The 23,417-nt window shown below is 38.4% G+C and overlaps 1 protein-coding gene and 1 pseudogene across 5 annotated transcripts; both read right to left on the bottom strand.

Moving 5' to 3' along the window:
- Positions 1 to 1,189: 1,189 nt before the first annotated feature.
- On the bottom strand, positions 1,190 to 18,257 carry LOC137717359 (protein TIC236, chloroplastic). 4 transcript variants are annotated; one of them, XM_088698529.1, is made up of 26 exons: positions 18,100 to 18,257; positions 15,957 to 17,582; positions 15,856 to 15,875; positions 15,558 to 15,765; positions 15,029 to 15,227; positions 14,844 to 14,903; positions 14,482 to 14,586; positions 10,523 to 10,663; positions 10,280 to 10,342; positions 9,348 to 9,578; positions 9,155 to 9,238; positions 8,707 to 8,864; positions 7,990 to 8,518; positions 7,250 to 7,420; positions 7,078 to 7,137; positions 6,359 to 6,481; positions 5,493 to 5,768; positions 5,290 to 5,355; positions 4,982 to 5,113; positions 3,711 to 4,532; positions 3,298 to 3,578; positions 2,721 to 2,974; positions 2,331 to 2,563; positions 2,016 to 2,207; positions 1,658 to 1,930; positions 1,190 to 1,492 (listed from the first exon to the last, which is right to left on the bottom strand). In XM_088698529.1, exons 2-26 carry the CDS (start codon positions 17,468 to 17,470, stop codon positions 1,346 to 1,348), a joined length of 6,342 nt encoding a protein of 2,113 aa, XP_088554655.1. In that variant the 5' UTR covers positions 17,471 to 17,582; positions 18,100 to 18,257; the 3' UTR covers positions 1,190 to 1,345. The 4 variants fall into 4 exon arrangements, with proteins under 4 accessions (XP_088554655.1, XP_088554653.1, XP_088554654.1 ...); XM_088698527.1 differs by having other exon boundaries at positions 15,558 to 15,875; XM_088698528.1 differs by having other exon boundaries at positions 15,856 to 17,582.
- Positions 18,258 to 19,207: 950 nt separating this feature from the next.
- Positions 19,208 to 21,525, bottom strand: LOC137717699 (uncharacterized; annotated as a pseudogene). Its single transcript, XR_015965621.1, has 3 exons — positions 21,075 to 21,525; positions 20,231 to 20,487; positions 19,208 to 19,692 (listed from the first exon to the last, which is right to left on the bottom strand). The product of XR_015965621.1 is annotated as an uncharacterized LOC137717699 (transcript).
- Positions 21,526 to 23,417: the final 1,892 nt, after the last annotated feature.

Here is a 23,417-nt window from a genome sequence, read left to right on the forward strand (position 1 = left end):
TTACATTTCTGCCCCATATTTCTCATTTACGTTCTATTTTAATTAGAGGGTTAAACTAGTAATTACATAGGGTTTTGGTTGACAATGAGTGTTTTATTTATTAGTGGAGATGAGTGTATGGGACGTGGGGTTTGACCCGTCTATGTCGGTGGGGTGTTGGGGGATAATGGCTCGGCTAATATGATGGCGTTCTGTGCATCGTGGGAATTTAAATGCCCCGTTTAATTTTTTTTTTCAAACCTATTTAACTTTATAGTTAATTAAAAAATGATAAGTACAAACAAAATATTCTGCTTATTTTAAAAATAGTTCTCCCTTTTTATTAAAAGTGGAGTTATTTTCAACAATGATAGGATCTATATTCTATAATGTTACACATTATAGACATTATGATTTTATATTTAAAGAATAAAATAACCGTCACCACCTATCACCACAAACACTAACCTTTCACCACCAGTGCTATTACTACCACCATTATTGCCAGCACTACCACAATCATAATCGGCCCCATTGCCACCACAACCACAGTCACCATCACCCTCACTATTGCCACGACCATTGTTGACGCCACCATCACCACGACGACCACCACCATAGGCACAACCGCCACTACTGTCACTATGGCCGCCCCTACCACCATTGTTACCTCTACATCCCAACCACCACACCCCACCATCATTATCATTGTTACCACACCATTACCACTTCATTTTTGTTATTATATACAATTATCTTATTTTTACACTAAAATTTACTAAATACTTTCATATTACTTTTCATACTTACAGTAAATTTAAAAATACAGTTTGTTAAATACTCAATTGCTTATTTTATAGCTTATTATCCTTAAAAAAAACAGCAACACAGTTTTAAAAAAACCACAACAATTCTGAACTGGCCGTAAGTATTTCCAGCGTATTAAGTCACATTTTAACAGTTAACCAAACAAAAATCCCAGTTTGTAATGTTTTTGTTTGGATAAGGAAATGGTACTTGAACAACAAAACAAGTAGAAGCTTGGGTTTAATTGGAGCGTACATAAATGGATTGAATGTCCAATAATAATTAGAGTTTGGTGAAGGAACAATTCCAGTCGTATAAAAAATTGTGAGGCCTACTGTAAAGTGTAACCTTTAATTTTAAATGGACGGAGTTGAAATCAGACCTATTTGGAGAGTGTTGGAAATGCCATTACAACTTTATGATTTTCTTTCATTGATAAAATATGGAAGTATTTACAAAGTGAAACACGTACAACTTACAAAGGAGCTCATTCAATATTTGAGCAAAGAATAATGATACACCAAAAAGATAAGAGCATAACGTAAGACGAAGAAAAAACCTAGTCCTGCGAGGTGGCAGAATATTCGAAAAGGAGGCGCTTCGACGGAGCAGACTGCAGGAGAACCCTCAAGCGGCTCGTAAGCTGGTAGATCAACGTCCATTGCATTGCCATCTCTGAGTCCTTCATTTGCCTAACAATCGAGGCCTGGTGGGAAAAAAAATCTTAAATGATCATTAACGTACTTTGAACGAAAAGTTCACAATATCTGCAAAGTTTCTACGATTTGCATCAATGAAAGACCTTAAGGTGTCCATCAAATTTGAGAAGCAACAGAATTGAAAGTGGGTTAAAGAGTTTCGTTAAGATTACCTGAAGACGTTTCCCGAGTTGGACTTCAACTTCTGTACCAAAGGAAATATTACTGGCCAGGGATTTGAGAGGATCCACCGTAGGATCAACAGAAAGCAAACTAGGGATCTGCGGTGCATACACTAGCCTCCACCTTGCCTGCCCAAACTCACCCTTCCCTTCTATTCTTGGCATTAGTTTTTCCAGTGTCGTAGTGGCAAGCTTTTGGAATGCAAGCTGCCCATCGTTTTCCAATATGGACTCCGCCAGTTGACTTTCAAAGACTCTAGCAGCCTGTGCACACGGAAAAAATGCATCAGACGAAAGTGCCTGCAAGTATGGGAAGTGAAAATTGACTTCCACCAATATTGAAATATACCTCGGTCGGTGAGAGGGCATCCTGTTCCACAGAGCGAGTGGATGTCACCACCAGTTTGTCCTGCCAATTGCTGGCTCGACTTTGAATCCTGAATTGCCACTCTGAACCTACCAGAACTAAATCTAGCATAGGATCTAGTCCAATTTCAGGCTCGAATTTTGCAATATTCAGATGCTCTTGCTTGAGCCTCACCTGCAATTGGGAAGTTCATAAGACTAGCACAAGCCAAAAAACAGAGGAACCAATAAGCTTGAACTCCCCACGAGAAGAAAAGATACTGTGGACTTCAAGAATATAAGAAATAAATTGACTCACCTGAGTTGCCACAAGATTCACGTCACCATTCTCAAAAGTTAAGACTCCTCTAGGTTGTATCAATTTGGGATGAGCCGGGCCATTTAACTCAAGCTCTCCACTGACTGCGAAATTGAGAATTAAAGGATAAACTACTCTCAATTCTGGTCCTAGAGCAAGCTTTAAATCACTAAGCTGAATATCTACGTTCGGTTTAATGTTCACTTGCTCCATCTCCTTTTCAGCTGGTTCAACTGCCAATCCAGAAAGTAGAAGGTTAGATTCAGTAGAATTTGAAGTTTTCAGACATCAACTTTACCAACTGTATATACAAAAAATGTTTGGTCTGATTCAGAGTATAATGGTCATAAGGTCACACAACGAATAAGACTAAAAGGCGGTGATGTTTACCTGAGGGTTGAGAGAATTTTGTCCTTGAAGCAGCAGGTTGGGAACTGAAAAACCGTGAAACATACCTCGAGGCAACTGCTCGATCGACACCAGTAGCTAGAAGCCTAGACTCATTTGACACCAATCTATTAGAAGTAGCCCCACTACCCTTATCATGTGGTAGATAAGCTTCACCATGGCTCAATTTAATATTTCCAGAGATGTTTGGTTGCAATATAGAACCAGTTATCTGCATCTGAGTGTCAACCTGGGCACTGCAATTTTACTCAACACATGAGTTTTCTTTGGGCGGCAAATAAAAGGAATATGCAGCTAAGACTACTAAAAAAATAACCCCAGGGAAAGAAAACACTTCCAGAGAAAGGTTATCTCATTTCTTCTTTCTTCCGTTGTTCTTACTTTCTTGTTTTACATTTTTGGATTTGTACCACAAATAAGGACCGATAGAAAATTCAAAAGTAGCATCACCAAAAGCAAGAAATTCAAAGATTCTAACAAGCATATGAATCCAAAAGTTAACCTAGTTTATGATGCCAATGAACTTGGAGTTTTATTTATGATGAATTATTATAAGTACCTCAGAATATTCTTTGCCCGCACTTCCAAAACTTCACATTTCAAGTCAATTTTATCTCCAAGGGATGCTTCACTTGTTCTAAGGGGCAGGTTTCCCTTCATGAATAGTTTTCCCCTTCTGCTTACCCTACTCTCCAACGAAGTGATGCACAACCTATTTGATTTCACATGAACTGTGCCACCGAAGTTTGACAGTGGTTTCCAGAGAACTGGTGATGATATAGATGCCCTGTGGAATGATGCATACCCATCCAGCACCGGTTGTTCAACTGTGCCTCTGACCTATTTATATACAATCGTCAAAATTTTAAACACGGCCTTAAACCGAAACATAACAGAGCAATTTTTAGGGAAAAAGAAACAAAGTTTAACGAATCATAGACAATAAAAAAACTCCACGTTCACTTGTCCCACCTGAAGCATGACGTCAGCATTGCCCTGAAGCCATTTAGCATAAGGCGATAAAGCAGTTAACAGCATCATGCCCCCATCTTTAACATCAGCATCTATTCTGACTTCCCCTACATCCAGTAGGTTCCAGTTTAAACCTTTGAGGCTTTCTGCTAATCGAGTATCCCAACCTTCTTCATTTCGCTCTCTTGAAAGTTTCTTTTCAGTGGCATCATCTACAGATGCCCTACCTCTTTCTTTCACCCAGCCTTCCCAACTTGCTCGACCTCTATCTTTCTCTAAATCTTCTTCCTCTAACATGTTATTCTGAACAAAAGTAACAGGAACACTTCCTTGAATGTGAACATGCCCAATTTGGATGATTGGCTCAAATTTTGCGTTGAACAGAAAACGACTGGTTGAAGTTAGAGAAGCAACAACTTCAGCTCGTCCAAGATCGATCCCCCCAATGGCACCATCCAGAAGCCTTACTTGCACATCACATTCTGGTTTTGCAAGATTCCCTCTGAGATCGCCTTCCATGTGCAATATACCCCTAATTGGTGCTAAAAACTTCCTTAAAGATTGAACCACATCAGTAGCAGAAGATTCAATCACCTGAATCACCGTCGGAACTAGACTAACAGGAAAATTTAGAACAGCAAAGTGAAGATTCGTTTTAGGCCCTAACAAAGTCCCATCTGCATGAATTGTAGCATTATCTTTCTGAATAAACATCTTTTCCAGGCGCAAACCATCATCATTGCTGTATGCACCAACTGCCAGAACTCGCTGAGTTTTGTATGTACCCCACTCCCAATCCTCCCCATGAAAATCAAATTCTGCCTGACAAAAAGATACAATGATAAAACCAATTAGTAGAGGACAAAGCCTACATGCCATGAACCAAAAGAGTAACCATGGTAGCTATGTATTGCAGGTTAAACACAATACGTAGCCACCATATTTCCTAAGTTGGACTAGCAAAAACAAGAAAAAGTTTATGCTTATTTCTCGTGTTGGGGGGGGGGGGGGGGGGGGGGGGGGGGGGGGGTTGGTTTAGCTTTTACTTCAACTGTAGACAGAACTAGGATTATCAAGAACCAATGTTCAAGTGGTCACCAACTTGCTATGCGAGAGCACAGGAAAACCTCATTCTATTACTATTATTTGTCTACCAACATCCAATTGTCCAAAAAATGATTATACATATTTTACAATTTAGATATTGATAAATGAATTCTCAACATGCAAAGATGTTTGATATTTGAACCGTGAAGGAATTGGAAAGATACCATGGTATCCCCATTGCCACCACCACTAGCATCAAGAGAGCCATGCCATCTACCTCTAAGCTCTGTTAAACCTGGAAGATTTAAGTCTTCTAGAATAACTTCATTTGATGGAGTATAATGTCCCCGTATAACCTGAAATAATGGATAACCAACAGTCAAAAATACATAATGTCCCCCCGCTTATCTCATTACAAAAAACAGAAAAAAAAACTATATCAAGGCATCAAATCCCAAAGTCATGTCCACCAGCATCGAGTAATATAGCTTCAAAAGGGAAATTGACATATGGTGTTTCATCCAAAAAGTACCTCGAGTAGTTCTTTAAGACTTTCAGTATATAATCCCACAGACTGCAAACTCTGAATAAAGAGATCCTGCATGCAAATTTCACACAAAAAAGTAGAGTATGAGATTTTCATTAAACTGCTTGTCAATTGATGTTTTTGGCTCGACTGAAAAGTCGATAATTACTATATGTACTTATTTCCAACTTATTTCAATTGAATACAACCTTTGACCTAGAATGAACAGCAGGATCTGTACTTCGAGAAACAAGTCTGGCTAGGGGAAGCATCTCAGCAACCTCAGCTCTGGGAACTTCCAGTCTCATTCTCCACCTTCCCATAGAAGATATGACACTTCCCAGATGCCCAGCCATTGCCCTTTCCAACAAGCCACCCTTTTCCTTTCCAGCAGGGTTGCGGTCTCGTGAGCCTGGCAACACATATTCACCCTGAAGCTCATAACGGCTATTGCTTTGCTCCAGGACCGTTTTCTCAACAGTGATCTGTATAATAGTTTATTAACAAGTACCTATGTTAGGCATGTCATGCAAAAAAATTTAGTTGTGATTCTTGTGAATAAGAAAGTAACACCACATCGAGCCCTAAAATAAGTGAAGAAAAAGTTTATTGTTTTTCAATGTGTTGATACAAATTCATCCCAAAAGATTTTGGCCAAGCTCCATAAGGTAAGGCATCTTTCACCATTGTAAATCTAAACTAAAGGATTGAAACAAGAAGCTTGAACCTCCTGGTGTTTAGTTGATATATCAGAGTTGAATATATCTAAAGAATCTGTGGGCATTTATGGGATATTAACTAATGCAAAGGCTGCAAGAGAAGCAAGAACAGTTCGACTAAGCTAGAGGAAGACACAGATAACCATCAAGTAGGGAAAGCTTGAGAAAAGTATGCATCACGATTGTGGCATGAAATCAGCAACCCTTGTGACAAAAAGAAGATAAATCATAATAATAGCAGAAGCCACATTTACAACAGAAAATATGTGAGGGGAAAGAAGACAATCTTCTCAATAAAATTCTCAGCAATGAATCCACAAGGGCAGATGAAAAGTACAAAAGCCAGAAGTACTCACAACATCTCCACTCCATCGAGCAGCGACATCAAGGGCTTCACCTAGCACTCCACTGAATTTCGGTCGAAGTACAGATAGCAGTCCATGACCTCTTCGTTTCTGAAAATTAAGTTGAATTTCTGCCTGAAACCAAATAACCAGCTAAACATTTTAGAACTGAAAAGCAGCTGACTAGAAACAACTTCTATCAACTTATGAAGCTTCAACTAAATTATGATTTTTCTTCAAAAATTGAAAAAAATAAACAAAATTATGATTTCCCTCAACACCACAACCTAGTTAAAATGAACAAATAGATAGAAAAAATTAAAAAAGAAAAGAGAAAATAATCATGGCATTATTATCCAGAATGCCTAAGGAAAAAGATGTGGAAAGAGTCATTTCAGGGTTATTTTACCTACTTTTCTCTTCTGCCTATGAGAATTTCCTTGAACCGATGATTAAAGATAATGTGGTAAACAAGATACTTAAATTACATCCCATGTTTCTTAAGAAAAAATTTGGCCTTATAACAATAGAAATAAACATATATGCCCGTTCTTCCTTTTATTTTTTAAGGCTTTGTTAGGATAAACATATATGTAATCAAACGTTTGTGCAAGTCTCTGAACCATTCTTGACAGCCAACTCATAATGGTCGAATGTGCACTCATGATGAGCAAGGAAGGAGAAGATATGGGAACAGAAAACATTTAAATCTAGAATGCTTGCTCGCTTGCCTTCTGTATTGTTCCACGAAGTGAGGCCAACTCCAACTCATCCAGTGGTAACTGACGTATCTATAACCAATGCCAAGACAAAAAAAAGAAGAGTACACAATTTGTTATGAATAAGCTCAATTAACAAGAATTAAAATAGTAAGCAAAGAATATTCTACAGAAATACATGTACCTCCAAACTAGCAGAATGAAATGGCTGGAAGCAAATGTTTGCTTTTAGTTGCCCTTTTTGAAGCAAAAAAGATAACAACTGTCCACTTGGGGAATTATCTTCATTATTAGGCTTCAACGGCCCAACAAACTCCACTACAAGACTTTCATCTGGCCTACCAGTGGCATCCAACTGGCAGAAAAATGTTGTATTTGAGAAGAAACTATAAGAAACAAGATTAGAAAATAATAGGGCATCAACATAGTTGATCAATGCACCAAGTCTAACTCTTCCTTTAGCCATATCTAATTACATAGGTGTAGGTTTCAATAACGACAGCATAGATCTTAAAATCCCTAACTGAATCAATTATCATGATTTCCATTTCCCAGAGCATAGGAATGCGAAAATATGCAGCAGAAACATGTGTCCAAATGCTTGACTCAGGCATGGGCATGCCAAAGGTAATCTAATCAATTTCAAACTTGAGAAATTGGCCCTCCAAATCTTTAGCATGCCATTTAAGAATAAAGTTACAAAGAACTTCCATGATAAGAAGGAATATAATTATAAAGCTTAGAACCAGTTATGCTCTACAATGCAAAATGTCATGAATCCAAAACCAATAATAAAAATATGACGAGCCAACATGTTAATTTCAAAAATTAGATTGGCAAAATTGAGGACAAGACCAGCTTAATATCGTCAACGCAATTCCGAGATAAACTAGATGTGAAAGGCATTAAGGTTATTTTCATTACCTTGATATACTCAGGTGACAAGCTCAATGATCCAGCCAACTGAGGCGCCAACATCAACTGATTCAATCTAAGACCAGAAATCGAAACCTCTCCAACAAGACTGTCTGTCTTTTCTTTATATGTCATTGCCACAGGGAGCTTATTTCTATCTAGACCAAAATCTTGTCCATTTTCAAAACTGCAAGGCTTTACAACCTTGCCTTGAAACTTGATCTTGCCTGTTGCTTTTAAATGCATTGGTTTCGGAGAATCGAAGGTATAAGGAGATACCACGTTAAAAAACTCAAAACTACGCATACGCAAATCCAAGTCAATTCCCTCAACAACAAATGGCATGGCACTCTTTCCATAACCATCTTTTCTGTGCAAGCAGATTTTGTCAGTGTAAGATGTTTGCACTTTCGATGACAAATCAAAAGCAGCAGATGAGGAATTAACAGTAATGGAATCGTGTGAAATTATGATATCTCCTCTAGCATCGCTGAAGGACCCTTCAGCATTTGGAGCTGTCCATTTAATGTCAAACCTCCTACATTAAGAAAAAATAATATAAAAAATAAATCAGGAAAATATGTGAGTGAACCTGAAGAACGATTAACCTTGAATGCAGATTATCATCAGCATAATTTGATAACAACCACAACAAAAAGCAGATGAAGCAAATAAGCAGCATGAATAGTTATTGATCAACAGTTAAGAGGGACACGTGAATCTTACGGTCTCAAAAGTGAACCAGAAAGTTTTGTCTCTCCATTTAAAACCCCTAATTTGAGTGGCATTAGTTGAAGATACCCAGGTACATATCGATGCAGAATTTTATCAAAACACATACTTCCAGAGAAATTCACATCCATTGATGTATCATCAACTTCACCCTGTGTGTAACATCATAAAATTAATTTTCAAATAGAAATGTTAGAGTGCTGAGTGCTACATCATCACCAAGATTTATATTTAACAAGAAAGCTAAAGTAGCATTATAGGTTGAAGATAGTTTTAAGAAAAAATTCCCCTTAGAAATAGAAACAAAATGGTAATACGCATGCTCTAGTTACCAAATAATCACCTCAGTGAGAAAGAGAGACCTAGCTTGCTAGTATAACGACTCAGTAATATGAATCGAGAAAAACTGGCCACAATTTTCAACAAAAACAAAAGTGCATACCTCTGGGCAAATCCATGCATTCCCTGCCCCTCGAATTTCACCGCCATCTACAAGACTAGCTCTTATTCCATACAAATCAGCAACCTATAGAAAATACAGTATAAGCTTACAAGGGTATAGATACAGTGGCATGAGATGAAGAATCATCACACAATTTTGGACATACACATTTAGTTGCTTCTCAAAAACTTACACAGCTATCAGTGTTAAAAGTGAAATTAGCCGATACACATGAAAATGGTACACGATCAAATGCTGCTACTGCACCGGCTTCTTTACTTTTCAAAACTGCTTCAGATGCAGAGGACGGAGGAAAATCAGTAACTGAATGAGATATCCTTCTAGAGACCATTCCACTTCCCACAAATATAGGTGCATCCAGTGGACCTTGACAGTTAAACACAGCAGTCACTGAACCAGCCAGCTACATGGGGAAAATTCAAAGAGATGTGTCAATATGACGTATATAACCTTTCCTATTATCACTGCATTCTTTCTTGTGTGAAGTAAGAAACTAATGCACCCAACATTATTACATGGAATTTGGAAAAATAATAGTAGGGAGTGACTTGTACAAATGGCTAATAAAAGTATTTGAGAGAATTCATTAAAAATGTAATCAAACTTTAAAATAAAGGAATATATGTATATAAGCACCTAAGATTTTAAGATGCAGATAATATGATTTGTATCAAATTACTAGCCGAAATCTGCGCTTCATTGGCCAGTGTATGAGACTCATACAGAGTCTTTTAAAAGAATTCTATTTCATTTAACTATGATTAACCTAAGGCTGTCGTGCTATTTTCAATAAATGTTTTACAACCCATAATTATCACATGCGAGCAGGCACTCTCACATAGATAATGTGTTGATATAGGTTCAAAGGAAAGTGCCAGTTTCATATCCATGTCAAAGTGTAGCACTTCCGTCTATGTTTGGACCTTCCCTTCTAAATGAGAAGTCATAGGTTCTACCATCTACACATGGTGGGACCAGGGAGAAGCTAGCATCTACACTACAGCTTAGTATTTCCATTTTATCACACAGGAAAAAAGAAAAAGACAGGTACATGCGAACAGACAATCAGATGCAACACACACAACATACACAACACACACATACCGGAAACAAGAGAGGTTTCATCTTGAAAGTTCTCATCAGGGAATTTACTTCCACGCAAGAAACCTGGAGATAGAAAAATTGGTATGAAAAGATTTCGAACTGGATGCAGTATTATTAAGAAAACAAAAAGGAAACCAAATAAGACATTTTGTGCTGCCAGTTCAAGCTCAAATTAACTGCTTTCAAGCTCAAATTAACTGCCTGTTACCAAACTCAATCCAAGATGCATCTTCAAGAATATACCTGACACATAAGATGAAACTCTCCTTCCTCAGGATGAATGCCAAAATCACCAGAAGCTTCCAAGGGAACATCCCCAAACCAGCCACTTGCATTGTGTAAGAATATCCGTTGGCCACGGAAACATAAGCTTGCTGAAATATCCTGCATAAAAGAAACGCATGGATTTTAAGAAAAGTCCATGGGGTACTTGGAGCTCACATAAGATTTGGCGCAAAACCAAGCACAGTGGCATTCTAGGATTCAATAGCCGACCCATGGGATAAAGCTTAAACCCCACCCCCAACAAACCATCTCCAACCAATGGGCTAAAATAAGCCATGGCAAGAAAATATATCTCTGGGCTAGATTCCCCCCAAGATTTCAGCCCGGCTTAAATTATTCTAGACCCACCAAACTATCGTATTTCATACATTATTTTTTTTTTACTTATAATCTAATGGCTATGATCATATGAGATCAAATCTAATGGTAAAAAAAGATTTGATGGCCCAAAATTAAATCTAACGTCTAAATAATTTAAGAAAATAATTTAAATCAAATTTAACTTAAAACTTTATAAATACCTATGTATTTGTATGATTTTTAATTACTTATCAGAATTTAAATATTTTTAAATTAAAATTTTCATAAAAATAAATTATGATAATTTACATAAATTTTATTTTTAAAAAATTTCTGAAAAAAAAGTTAGGCTAAAATCATTATTTAATAGTCTCGGGCTAAAATTTTAAGCCATAAGACCATCTCCAATTGTGACGATCTGTCCCAATTTAATATATATTTTATTCCCGAGTATGTTAAGTGACAATATTGCCCTTGTTGGCTTAGCGACGTGGATGTACATATGCAGTTCTAAATTAATTTCCTAACAATTGTAATTAGATTGTACTCGACGTCACGAGCGCGCTGACGCAAGTTCGGGCCGAATCAGAATCGTAACAAGGAAGTTACGAACGTATAGAGCGTAAACAAGCCAAAATAAGAAACCAATCACCATAATTCCTATTTCCTTGGACCCAATTAGGTATTTGGGCTATTATCTAATCTGGACCAATTAAAATTAATCCTCTCTCTCCCTCTCTCATGGCAGCCCAATCAGGGCTTACTATCTTCTTCTTCTTCCCTTCAGGAGGACACACACACGCACGTACACACTTTCTCCCCTCTTCTCGAGCCTTCTTTCTCTTTCTTTTCTCTGCACCGTGACACCCACATACACCATCATCATCAAACTCACACGGATCGAGTCTTTGGAAACCACCATCATCCTCCTCTCAACCTCACGAACTCAACCATACCCTTAGCTTATCGAACGGATGACAGGAACTTGAGAAACCAAAAGCTCCGGCGAGAGTAAAGTTTGCTCCGACGCAATCCCGGCGAGGTTTCGCGATTTTAAGGCTTGGGAAGGTGTTCACCCAACTTTCCTAACCCTTTGAAGTAGTTTTGGAGTGAAGTGGACGTTGGTATAGATGAGCTCGAAGAGTTGCAGAGTTGGCCAGATTTTCCAAGGAATTTTCCGATCGTTTTCCGTTGGATTTTGAACTTCTATTAGGTACGAATGTGTTCTACTCTTCAAGACCTTCAAATCCATATAAATTTCATGGATTTTGGTTGAGAAATGACAAAGTTATAAGCTTTAGAAAATTTTCCAGAAACCAGCGAGTGCAGACGGCGGAGTGACCGGAGAAGAAGGGGAATATTCTGTTAACTTTAACCGAATATTCTAACGACGTCAAGAACCGTCAGTTACATTTAACGGAATATTCCTACCAACGTCAGTCACACAGACAGCATGTGTATTCGCATAGCCAGCGTGTGTGGTTGTGCCTGCGCATGGCCGGTGCGTGAGGATGCGTCCGGTGTCCAAAAAAATTTCTAAAAATATGTGTGTGTTCATACTGTCGAGTAGATCACGTTGGTATATTCAAACACCCCATTTGAGCAAGATATGAGAAGTTATTCCTAAGTTTTGTATATGTGCTTTATAATTAACGTAAAATTAGTTATTTCGCATATAGGTAAGACGTATCCTGAGGACAAGCGTGGACAAGCGACATTAGGGGGCTACAATCCTGCTACTTATCATTGAGTGGACATTTGCCATGTCGTAAATGAGTAGCATTTTAAGTATTGCATTGATATGAAATGAGAATTATATTGTTTGATGTTGCGGAGGCTTAGGTAAGCTTCAGGTGAGTATATGGTGATGGTATTGGTGTTATGCATAAATGCATATAGAATGCTCATCATCGCTACACCTCGGTATCAGTGCTCCCGCCCCGGGCCAAGGCATAGCCTTCACATAATTGTTCACCTCCCGCACGGCACGCTTACCTTGGATCCAAGTCTGGTGTCAGCCTGTCATACAAACCACAATAGGTGGTTCTGACTCATAGATGACCCACGATTTATTGCATAGCCTTCACGTGATCATAGCACTGAGCGTACATATTTATACCCAGCTTGTCATACAGGTCACATTAGGTGACTCCAACTTGTGTGCTAGCCTAGATTGATGAGCTATAACAAGTCACGATAGGTGACTCTGGCTGGCATGTTACTTTATGTTGATTTCACACCTGGCTTACATATTTTAGTGTTGAAACATTATGACATGGCATATCTCGGTTTTCACTACCTTGAGTATTGGTTTTCATATCTATATAATATTATGTTCTAGGAACTATACGGGTTTTACAGAGAGGGGTTAATATGTTTAGAAAAGATAAATGTGTTTTCAAATGCTTTGTTTTTGCCCACTCACCCTTCTGTTTTTGCGCCCCTCCAGGTTCTAGGTAGCCGTTCATATATGTGGCTCACGAGGACTTCCAGGCGGTTCTGATGATCTTCTAAATAAGTGTAGAGATCTTCTCCTTGTTTTGTGTAATTAGTACTTTGTCTACTCAACCGCACTTGTGATACCTATGCTCTGAAACGTTTGTAGCTTGACTTGGTCACTTCCACACACTTCGTATTATCTCTAGTATAGATAAGTTTCAGTTGCTTTTAATTTATTCACATTTTCTTATTATCATATTCACTTCTATTGCACACTTGGCTACGTCACCCTCACGTGACGGCCAGCATGCCATGACTCTGGTCAGGGTATGTCACCAACCCTTCTGGCCTAAAATTTTAGCCCCAGATTATTAAAGAATGAATTTAGGCTAATTTTTTTCTTAAAGTAACTTTTTTAAAAGAAAAAATTATGTAGACTATCCTAATTTAATTTTATGAACATTTTAACCTAAAAATATTTAGATTCTGACAAATGCTAAAAAATCACTAACCGACACCATAAAACTCGTTAAAAACTATGAAAAAATATGAAACACATAAAAGATTTTTTTTTAATTACTTTAGCCATTAGATTTAAATTTATCAAATTAAATCTTAACCGTTGGATTCAATGAATTTATAAATATAAAACTAAATAAATGGTAGGCCAGCCCCACTAATCCTGGGCTTGTTTTAGGTTTTAGGTCCAATTTTAAACTTGGGTTGGGTAGGCTTTATCATTGTTGTTGTTGTTCAAGAAACACATGGCACTGGACAATAACAACTTTTTAGATTTCAAGGACACCATGACAGACAATGCGCATGAGGGATGGTTTCAAGTTTCAACCATAAACCTATTGCATGTTTTGAGAACCATAGAGCTATAACGTTTTGCATATTATGTGCTGTTAGAAACAGTAACATGCAAGACGACAAGTATGATTATAAAAGACCAAAGCCCTAGTAAATCAAGTGCAAAATGCTTTACAACACACTCCATTAAATTGATAACTATTTGGACAGATTCAGTTTTTCATGATATATTGGAACCGGAAGTAGTTCCCTTTTTTAGGCGATCTACCAAGTCTATTTGCAGGGAGAAGGAACATCTACCGCAAAAAGCATATTGTATCCATATAGGTTCAACAAAAGAAACAAAAACGTATAACGGGACATACAGAAAATGATGAAGGCGCGCCGATTGTTTGAAAAGCCAACCCTGTCACATCAAGCTGTCCATGAAGATTAGGAAATGTTTCTCCACTTGACATGCACAAGTGAACCTGAAATAGTGAAAGTACATATATATCTCAAAACAAACAAAATAAAATCTCACAATGAACTTTTATTTCTCCTACGTAATGTCAAATGAAAAAATACAGTTGAAATGTGACATCCCGTGATTTCAGATGCACAGAATTTTATATAACCTTAGAAAACAGAAACAATATAACCCATTCAGAGGCATAAACTGGAGATGTGCCACCATAAAATTTTATAATAGAAAACAATAAAGTACACATTTAAGTTCGAGAAGCACCTCACCAGTGGCTCTTCCTCTGGACCAAATTATTGGAATTTCTAAGATCCTTTCAAAAAGCTGCAGAAGAAGAGACAACCAGCACACAAGACACGTGAACCAACTTTGTGGCCTCAGATTGGAAATACAAAGGTGTTTGTAATCTTAATTATGTGTCATATTTTATTTTGTAGTGTTTCCCTTACCGGAACAAACAAGTTGGCAACTTTTAAGTTGGCATGCCATTTCTGTTCAACAATGTCAACAAAAACATCTGTAGACAACCAGCCGCCATCTTCAGATATGTTATCAGACCTCCACACCTTACAGTTTCCACTAACTTGTACGTGAACTTGGCCATAGTGATTTTGAAACTTCACATGTCCATCGACATTCTCCATCTCTCTATAAACATTTTATAAAAATCATAAATGCTCAACTTAATGCAAAATTTATCTTGTTATAAACTTTTTCTTGCACAAGACAATGCATTACCATTATTCACAGAAAAGTGGAAACATCTTAAAAGATAAGTGGTTCTAATTCGTATAGTTAGACCTCTATCTGATATGTCAAAATCCCAACACCAACAAGGTTTTCTAGATAAAACTCAGCACAATGGTTAAAGGAAAGCTAGCATCTACAACAAAGTAAATCATATTATGACAAGTCAGCAAGAGAATTATGTTACTACAAAGAGTAAAACAAGAAAATGTATAACAGAAGTGTCCCTACCGAGGCTCCCTGTCACCATATGCAAGTAACATCAATGTTCCTCCTTTGAAATGAACAGAATCTAGTGTAACTGGAAGCATCTTCTCAATGCTTTCAGACTGCCCGACACCGACCCCGTCGACAAGTTCTGCAACAATATCTTCAACTCTGGGGCCCACACTAGACGTCAGCTTTTGAATGGGTCCAGAGAGAAAGGCTAATGGCTTTCCTGCAAATGAGGGAAAACCTAATTTCAGGCTTAGGGGCCAGATAGGAACTTGATTGTATGTTGCAAAATTTGAAGTCTGCAGCGTCTGACCTCTTTGCCTCTCTGATATCTCAGTATGCTTATTTACAACATCGACTCCAAAATCCTCATCGTTTACATTACCACTTATGGCTTTAGTTCCTGCAACATTTTCAGTAAATGGGAAAATTTTACTGGACGTCCCATCTCCGTTAGACCTATCGAAAGTCATAGGAAGCGGATCATCCATGAAATTAGAACTATTTAAATGACTGTTGACATTCTCATTTTCTTTAAGAGGATAGTCTGCTGAATCTCCATAATGATTTCCATTGTGGTTGTCCTCTCTTACAGTTTTTTCACCAATACTTGTGATGGAAGCATCAGCATTAGTATCAACCACATTGTTCAACAAATAGGTGTCAAGGTTCATCACATCATAACCTCCGGATGACTGTAAAGGCTCGTCAGACTTCCGATGAGATAGATCCTGAAAATATGCAAGTGCCCTTGCTGCACTGTACCCAAGAATTCTTCTTTTGGCAGTAATACCGGATGCAGAGATATCACTCCCATAACCCTTCCTTTTAAATTTGTGCTTTTTAGGCCCCTTTATCACTCTGGACCAAAATTTAAGCCCTGACCCAGGAATTTTGACACCCAACGATTTCTCCAAATCTGCATGCTTTATTTCATAATCAACGCCTGTGTCCATGCAATGATCCCTCCAGTGCATCTTTTCATCCATGCATGGAAATGACTCAGAACTTGTTAAATCTACTGAATGGCTATCACCTTCCTTTGAGTCATTGCCATTTGAAGGACTGGAACCCTTGTCAGAAACAATGTAACCCATCTCTACAGCTTTTTTTGCCGCTTCATCTCTTTCTCTTTCCCAGCAAGCAGCCGCTTCTTCTCTAGAAAGCCTTCGGATTTTGGTTCGATGATCAATTCCTTCTTCGTTAGATAAGTGCCTCTGTAGACCACCTTCAATTGAGGGTATCCCTAACCAAGTATAATCCTTCTTTTGTGCAACCAAGACCGTCGGATGCGACAAAACTGCATCAATCACAATCCTTCCCCTCCTAAGACTTGCAAAAGGATGAAGCCGAAGTTTCATAGATGGGACCTCACCACAAGAAAATTCCTCATTATGAGGCCCAATTGAACAAGAGTCCAGTGTGATGCTCAAAGGTGATAACCTCCGAACCTTACCAAAAACAACTTCGCGCTCAACATATTCACTGAGTACTGAACAAACAGAAGGCAAAAGCTTGGCTTCAATAAAATCCTTGGTTTTGGATTGCCCGTACCATACCAATAAGCACACCCCAGATATGACGGCCAAAAGTACAGAGCACCTAATTAAAAGTAACCCCTCTTCCAACAGAGGAGACAGAGACCTCACCAGAGCCTTGCTTCGAGAAAAGGGCTCTTTAACACATTGCACCTTCATCCCATTTTTTAACTCGAAGGTTCGCCTTAATAATTCCACATTTTTTCCCCAAAAATGTGAAACTTTAATTGCTTGAGAAATCCAATAGTTCTGCTTTTCACATACACACCTACGAGCAGCCCTTTTTCCCGTACGCCCTCTGTCCCAATAAATGAAATTTCCATTGTTTCTACCAATTAAAGAGCCGTGAAGTGAAACCCCAATAAATGGGCAGAGGAGTTTACTGCTCATTATCTTCCCTTAAGCAAAAACATCCAATTGCAAGTCATTGGCCAGGGACCAAGAAGCAGCTCTTAGTCCCCTAACAAATCAGAAAATCACGATGCGACTAGACATTTGAACCCTACGGGAACAGATGTTGATATTGAATCAATAATCCACACCAAACCCAGAACAATCATCAAATGGATATAAAGTAAAAGATACAATAACGGACGAAGCACCAATGGACAATTCAGTTGTTATCAGAGCAATACTAAGACATGGCACACAAGATTTTCCTACTAAACAATCTGTCAATCACAGTTATAAATCATTATTCAACACAACGTACATACTGTATCAATTTCCTTCTCGAACACCCGAAAAGCTCCTCAAAATTGCGAATTTTACTCCGATTAATTCGCTAATTGAAAAAAAGAAAGAAAAAAAAAAGAGCCCTAAAACTGCTTGTCACCCTGACTCAGAGGAGCAGCAGAGAGGCAATAGCCTAGAGGTAAAAGAGCTAATCTTAATCCAAACTTTTTGTTTATCTGCTGGTTTCGAACCCGAAAACACACAATTATTCATAAGAATCCAATACTTTCGATACAATTTTCATTTTTCGGAAACAAAACGTGCTAGTTTGAAGAAATTAGAACCTGGAGTGCCGAAATGGAGCATTTCACAGGTACTGCTTGCTTCTGCGGGATTCAATCTTGAGAGAGAGAGAGAGAGAGAGAGGGGAGAGAATGAGAAGGTTTGCTCGAATCGCCGGTTTGTTTGTGTTTACTTCTGCTTGCTGCTACTTCTACTTGGTGAACGAGTGACGACAACTCGGGAGGAAAAGGGATTTTTTTTTTTTTTTTTTTTTTTTTTTTTGTGCGACGGAAATGCCACGTGGACCACCGGAAATGTCAGAAATGACCTTATATAGCGATAGTGTACCAGCCTGAGCAAGAACAAAGTGGATCAATCAAGACTTCCTCCCTTTCAAGTCTCATCTCATCCATTTGTTTATCAATCAATGATCATTTTTTAAAAGGAAATTGTTATTAGCATTCTAAAATTTTTATTCTACACTTCAAAACTTTCTATATTAAGAAAGAAAAATACAATTGTGAGAGTGTAGAATGAGATTTTTGAAGTGTCAATAATACTTCCCTTTTAAAAAGGAGGGTGATAATTGGAATACACATGTCGTTACTTAAATTGAAAATTAAAAAGCAATTTTAACTTATAAGTGCTTTTACCATAAGCATTTTGATAGATGTATAATGAGCTCATAATCTAGAAGCAATTATGGCAATTGCATCTTTACATATCGCTCATGATTTACTGCATGTCGTTCAAATTACTTATAACAGATTCACTGCCGTATAGCGTTACAATCAATAATGCATTATTAGGTCGGAACGCTACGATGACAATGAAATGTAAGCCTTTTCAATAGTACATTGGTATATCTTATTAAACGATCTCCAAAACGTCCAGTTTTGTCCTTCGGCTCACACAGAGAAGAAATGCAATAATTTCTGATTGTGTCCGTCCGTTCATAGAATTTCATACACAAGTTTGTAACAGCAACACAACACGGAGGAACAACTACAGTACATGCATGTATCAAGTTAAAACTGACTCTCTCCAAGAAGGAATATCCAATGAGCAAAACTGGCAAATTCCATACGTCCCCATGACAACCGAGCAACAAAAAATGATCGGCAACAGCCAAATGTGAAAACTTCCTACTAGTCCACCGCGCAATAAAAATTTTAACCCACAGTCGCCAAACCCACTCTTTATTTCGCTCATATGAACAAAGAGAAATTACACGTTCATATATAATGATGTTGAACGGAATTTGGGCTTTTTACTGCACAGGTTGCTGGTTGTAATGGTTCTTCTCTTTCTTCTTAGCTGCAGCAAGTCGTGCTCTCCTAGTAGCTACCTCTTGAGCAGCAGCTTTTGCTACAGCATCCAACTCTTTACTAAATTTCTTCTTCTTCACTGATACAACCTTCTTTAATCGCTCCTTCATGTCAATATTTGATGTATCCTCCTCCGTCTGTTCGGCTTCAGTAACTTCACTCAGTTCATTAGTGGCCTCTAAGTGTTTGGTTGATCCTGTGATTCTTTGACCTCCTTGGAAGCTTTATCTTTCTTTTTCTTCTTCTTGGCACACTTGGACTCTGCGGGCTAATTTTCCTTCTTTTCTCCATCTCCATTTGGCGCATTATCCTTTTCTTGTGCAACACCTGCAAATGCAACATAACGACGGTTGTTGGCTAGATGATACTGAATAAGAGATGGCACCAAAGAAACCTTATCCAAATACTTTACAATAGAGGTTCTCAATAAATGAACAAATAAAACCAAGACTTCAACTTCTGCAATAATTATGAACATAAAACATATACAAGGACTTGACTTTCAAACGTAAGTATGTCATTTGATTCTAAGCTTACTTTGCAATTGATATGAGCGGTGAAAGATACAGTGAACAAGAATACCAAGTTAAATGGAGTATTATGCGCATACATGAATGTGTAAAGTGTATATAGAAATTTTAACTATCTCCTTCTCATCTATGTTATGTCCACACTGGAATTTCAATTCAGGATTGACATGATGGAATGACTAAGATTTAGCTTTTATCCTCTCTTTACACAGAATCTTAGATGCTGAAAATAAATAGAGCAAACACAACAAAAAGCACTAAAGGAGAAAAACTGAAGAGCAAGCAATCACAGATCACTATAGCAGAATTTATCTGAAATAATTGTTCACAATTACCTCGTGAATCATCTTGAATATCACTCCCCTTTGGGGCGACTGCAAAATCAGCCAGAGAGAGCCTCAAGTTCTGCAAGTTCCTTTTTCTTTCTTTCCTTTTTCGAAAATTGCCTTTCTACCTCTTTAGGTGGTGCAGGAACATCAGCAGGCTTCTTCACTGCTGGCTCCAGTTTTACTGGCACCTTCAGTGCATGATCGTGCTTTTCCTCTGCATCATCATCACCTTTATCAAGAATATCTTCTTCACTCTGACTTTCCTGTAATAAAAAATCAACAATCGGTTATAATAACTCCATTCAGGTCGTTACCTATAATGCCATGACAAATGCATAACTATATAAAGCTATATATGTTGGCAATTGTAATTGGAAAATTTTCGGCCTTGCATTCCAACTCTTTTGCCATTTTCCTAATTTGAATCAGCCATAATTATACACTGCAACACTTTTTTCAGACACAATGTATCCTCATTCCAATGAGACCTAATCACGTTTTCACCTGACACCAAATTCTACCTTCGCTTCTGCATTCATTATAGCCACTAGTTTGTCATCCATCGGAAATCAACACTTGGATCAAATAATGAATCATCCAAAATGCCTCCACGAACTTCATCCTTGAACAATTAAGGACCCAAACTAACTCAGATCATTCCTTCAACCATCAAACAACGATCGCCTTCCCCTCACAAAGTTAGCATAATAGCATCTTTATAGCTCATAGGGTAAGATTAAACGCCAACTAGAGTATCTATATTCATCAATTCAATTCCTTCTATAAAAAAAACCTTCAAGAAAACAAATCAAATACAAACCAATAAAACCAATTGAATTTCAGTTCTGACCTCTACATTTGGCTTCACCTTAATCTGTTGCGGCTCCAACGATCCCCAAGGGGCCTGAGGTGAAGCCATAGTGGCGTAATAATCATCGTCATCTTCATCGTCCACATCAGCCCATGATTTCACAACCAAATGAGCCGGCACCCATAACATTTGCGGCTCCGGTGCCTTGGGCTGCACCGCCTTGGACGACCCTTTACTCTTGCGATCCTTATCGGACTTCTTCTTCTTCGCAGAGTCTCGAGCGCCACGAACACCTTCGCGTTGTTGATGACGAGCGAGCCCTCGTCCCTCCTGTTTCCACCGCCAGCCATTCTCTCGAGAAATCGCGCAAGGAAAATCTAATCAGCTGAAATCTTTTACAACGCGAAGGTCGAGACATCGACAGCCATTCGCTCTTTTTTATTGACGAGCGAGCCCTCGTCCCTCGTGTTTCAATCGACGATAACAAATTTACAAACGCTCAGGAAAATCTAATCAGCTGAAATCTTTTACAATTAGGGCTTCGAGCTTTCGTTGTGCGAAATCCAAATAATCTTATTATAAAAAATTAAAAATTACGAAAAATTATCAGAGTTCGATGGATGACCATTACAATTTACAATGACAAATTACCAATCGCATCACGAGTAACAATAAAAACCCAAGTGTGTGAAACGCTAAAAAATATAAAGTGATCTACTATTAGTACTGTCTGCTTAGAAAACTACCAACTGAATTCGACATCAAAGGAAGATACTGGAGATAGAGTAAAACCTGATGGCGACCTCCCCTTGCTGAGAAACCAAGGTCGCAAGTTGGTTTAAAATATTGCTTAGCTCATGAATAGTGGATTCAACATTTCGCAAAGCTTCAGCTCTGCTTTGTATGTAACTGTCTTGAACTAGGACCAGCTCCTATCGTTGCTGTTGCTCTTGCTGCTGGAACAATGGCTGACTCTCCCTATCCATTTGCTTTTTGTAGATTCAGAAACCAATAAATGTGTAACTTACGATACAAGATCAAATTTTATATCTCAACTAACACATCTCAATTGTTTTGCGCCTCCATATTAAATTATAGACCACACGACCGAAACAGACACAATTTGAATTCTTAAAAAAACCCTAAAATTTGAATTCTACAATAGCATAACCACCTGAAAGTTGAAACCGCATAAATCTACTCCAATACTCAAACACCTACTCCATTAGAAAATTCACATCACATAAATTTCACCTTTATTAATTTGCCTAATTGATGCGAAATTTGATTGAAAAACCTTCTTAAAACCCCAATTTTTTTTCCCTTCACCAACTTTCCGAGCATCCAAATAGTAAAAAAGACAACTTAGCACGAAATTGGGAAATTACCTCCATGGGTGTGACATCTGAAACCCTAGACTCGCGGAATAGAGGTTTTTGTGAGCATAGTGAGGAACAACTGAATCGGAATTGAAGCTCGCGGGAGTGATGAAACGCTGCGTCTGGATCGAGATCGCGTGAATGGCTGGATCTAATTGGAATATTGGAAAGTTTTAATCTTTTGCCAGAACAAAGAATGGTGTCGTGGAGTTGTGACACGGTAATGTTTGTTGGCCTCGTTTAGCTCGGAATTTTGTCGGATAAGATAAATAGTCACTGAATAGTATTGATTAAATTAATCGGATATTTGGTGCAATATCGGACTAATAACCGTATTATTTATACTGTATTTGGTACTGAACGGATAAGAAGGGGGAAGAAGAAAAAATTCACAAATCTTTGTTTCTTTGTTTGGTGAGATCTGAGATGGAGCGCCGAAGAGTCTGCGGTGGAGGAAACAGAGAGAGATGCAACGGCGAAGAAGTGGGAGGGAACTCCTATAGGAGCCAGAAGAAGATGCAGGGAGAGAACCGAAGAGTTTGCGATGGAGGAAGTAGAGAGAGATGCAACGGCGAAGAAAGATGCAGCGGCGGAGAAGAGGGAGGGAGATCGTGCGGTAGCCAGAAGAAGATGCAGGGAGAGAAGAGTCTTGTTCTAGATGGTTGGATGGAACTTGTTGGTGGTGGTGGTTCATGGTGGTTGGCGGAGGAATTGGGTTTTGGGATTTGTGGGATTCTTTGGTTTCTTGGAAGCTACATGGAATTTTGGGGAGTTTTGATTGGGGAAATGGAGGGAGTGTGGTTGGTTTGTGTAAGCAGAGAGAGCGGCTGGGAAGAAGAAGAGAGAGAGGGGAAACGAAGAAGAAGAACAGAGGGAGGGAGAGAGCCCCGACTAAATTGTCCCATGGTTTTGGAGAGTATAAGGAAGTGGTATTCACCGGATAAAATAGATGGGTCGGATTATTTAATCCGATAGCTATTTAATACGAACGGACACCAAACAC

Source organism: Pyrus communis, chromosome 8 (genome assembly GCF_041283825.1).
Source record: "Pyrus communis isolate YQ-2024b chromosome 8, ASM4128382v1, whole genome shotgun sequence".
Classification (NCBI taxonomy): domain Eukaryota; kingdom Viridiplantae; phylum Streptophyta; class Magnoliopsida; order Rosales; family Rosaceae; genus Pyrus; species Pyrus communis.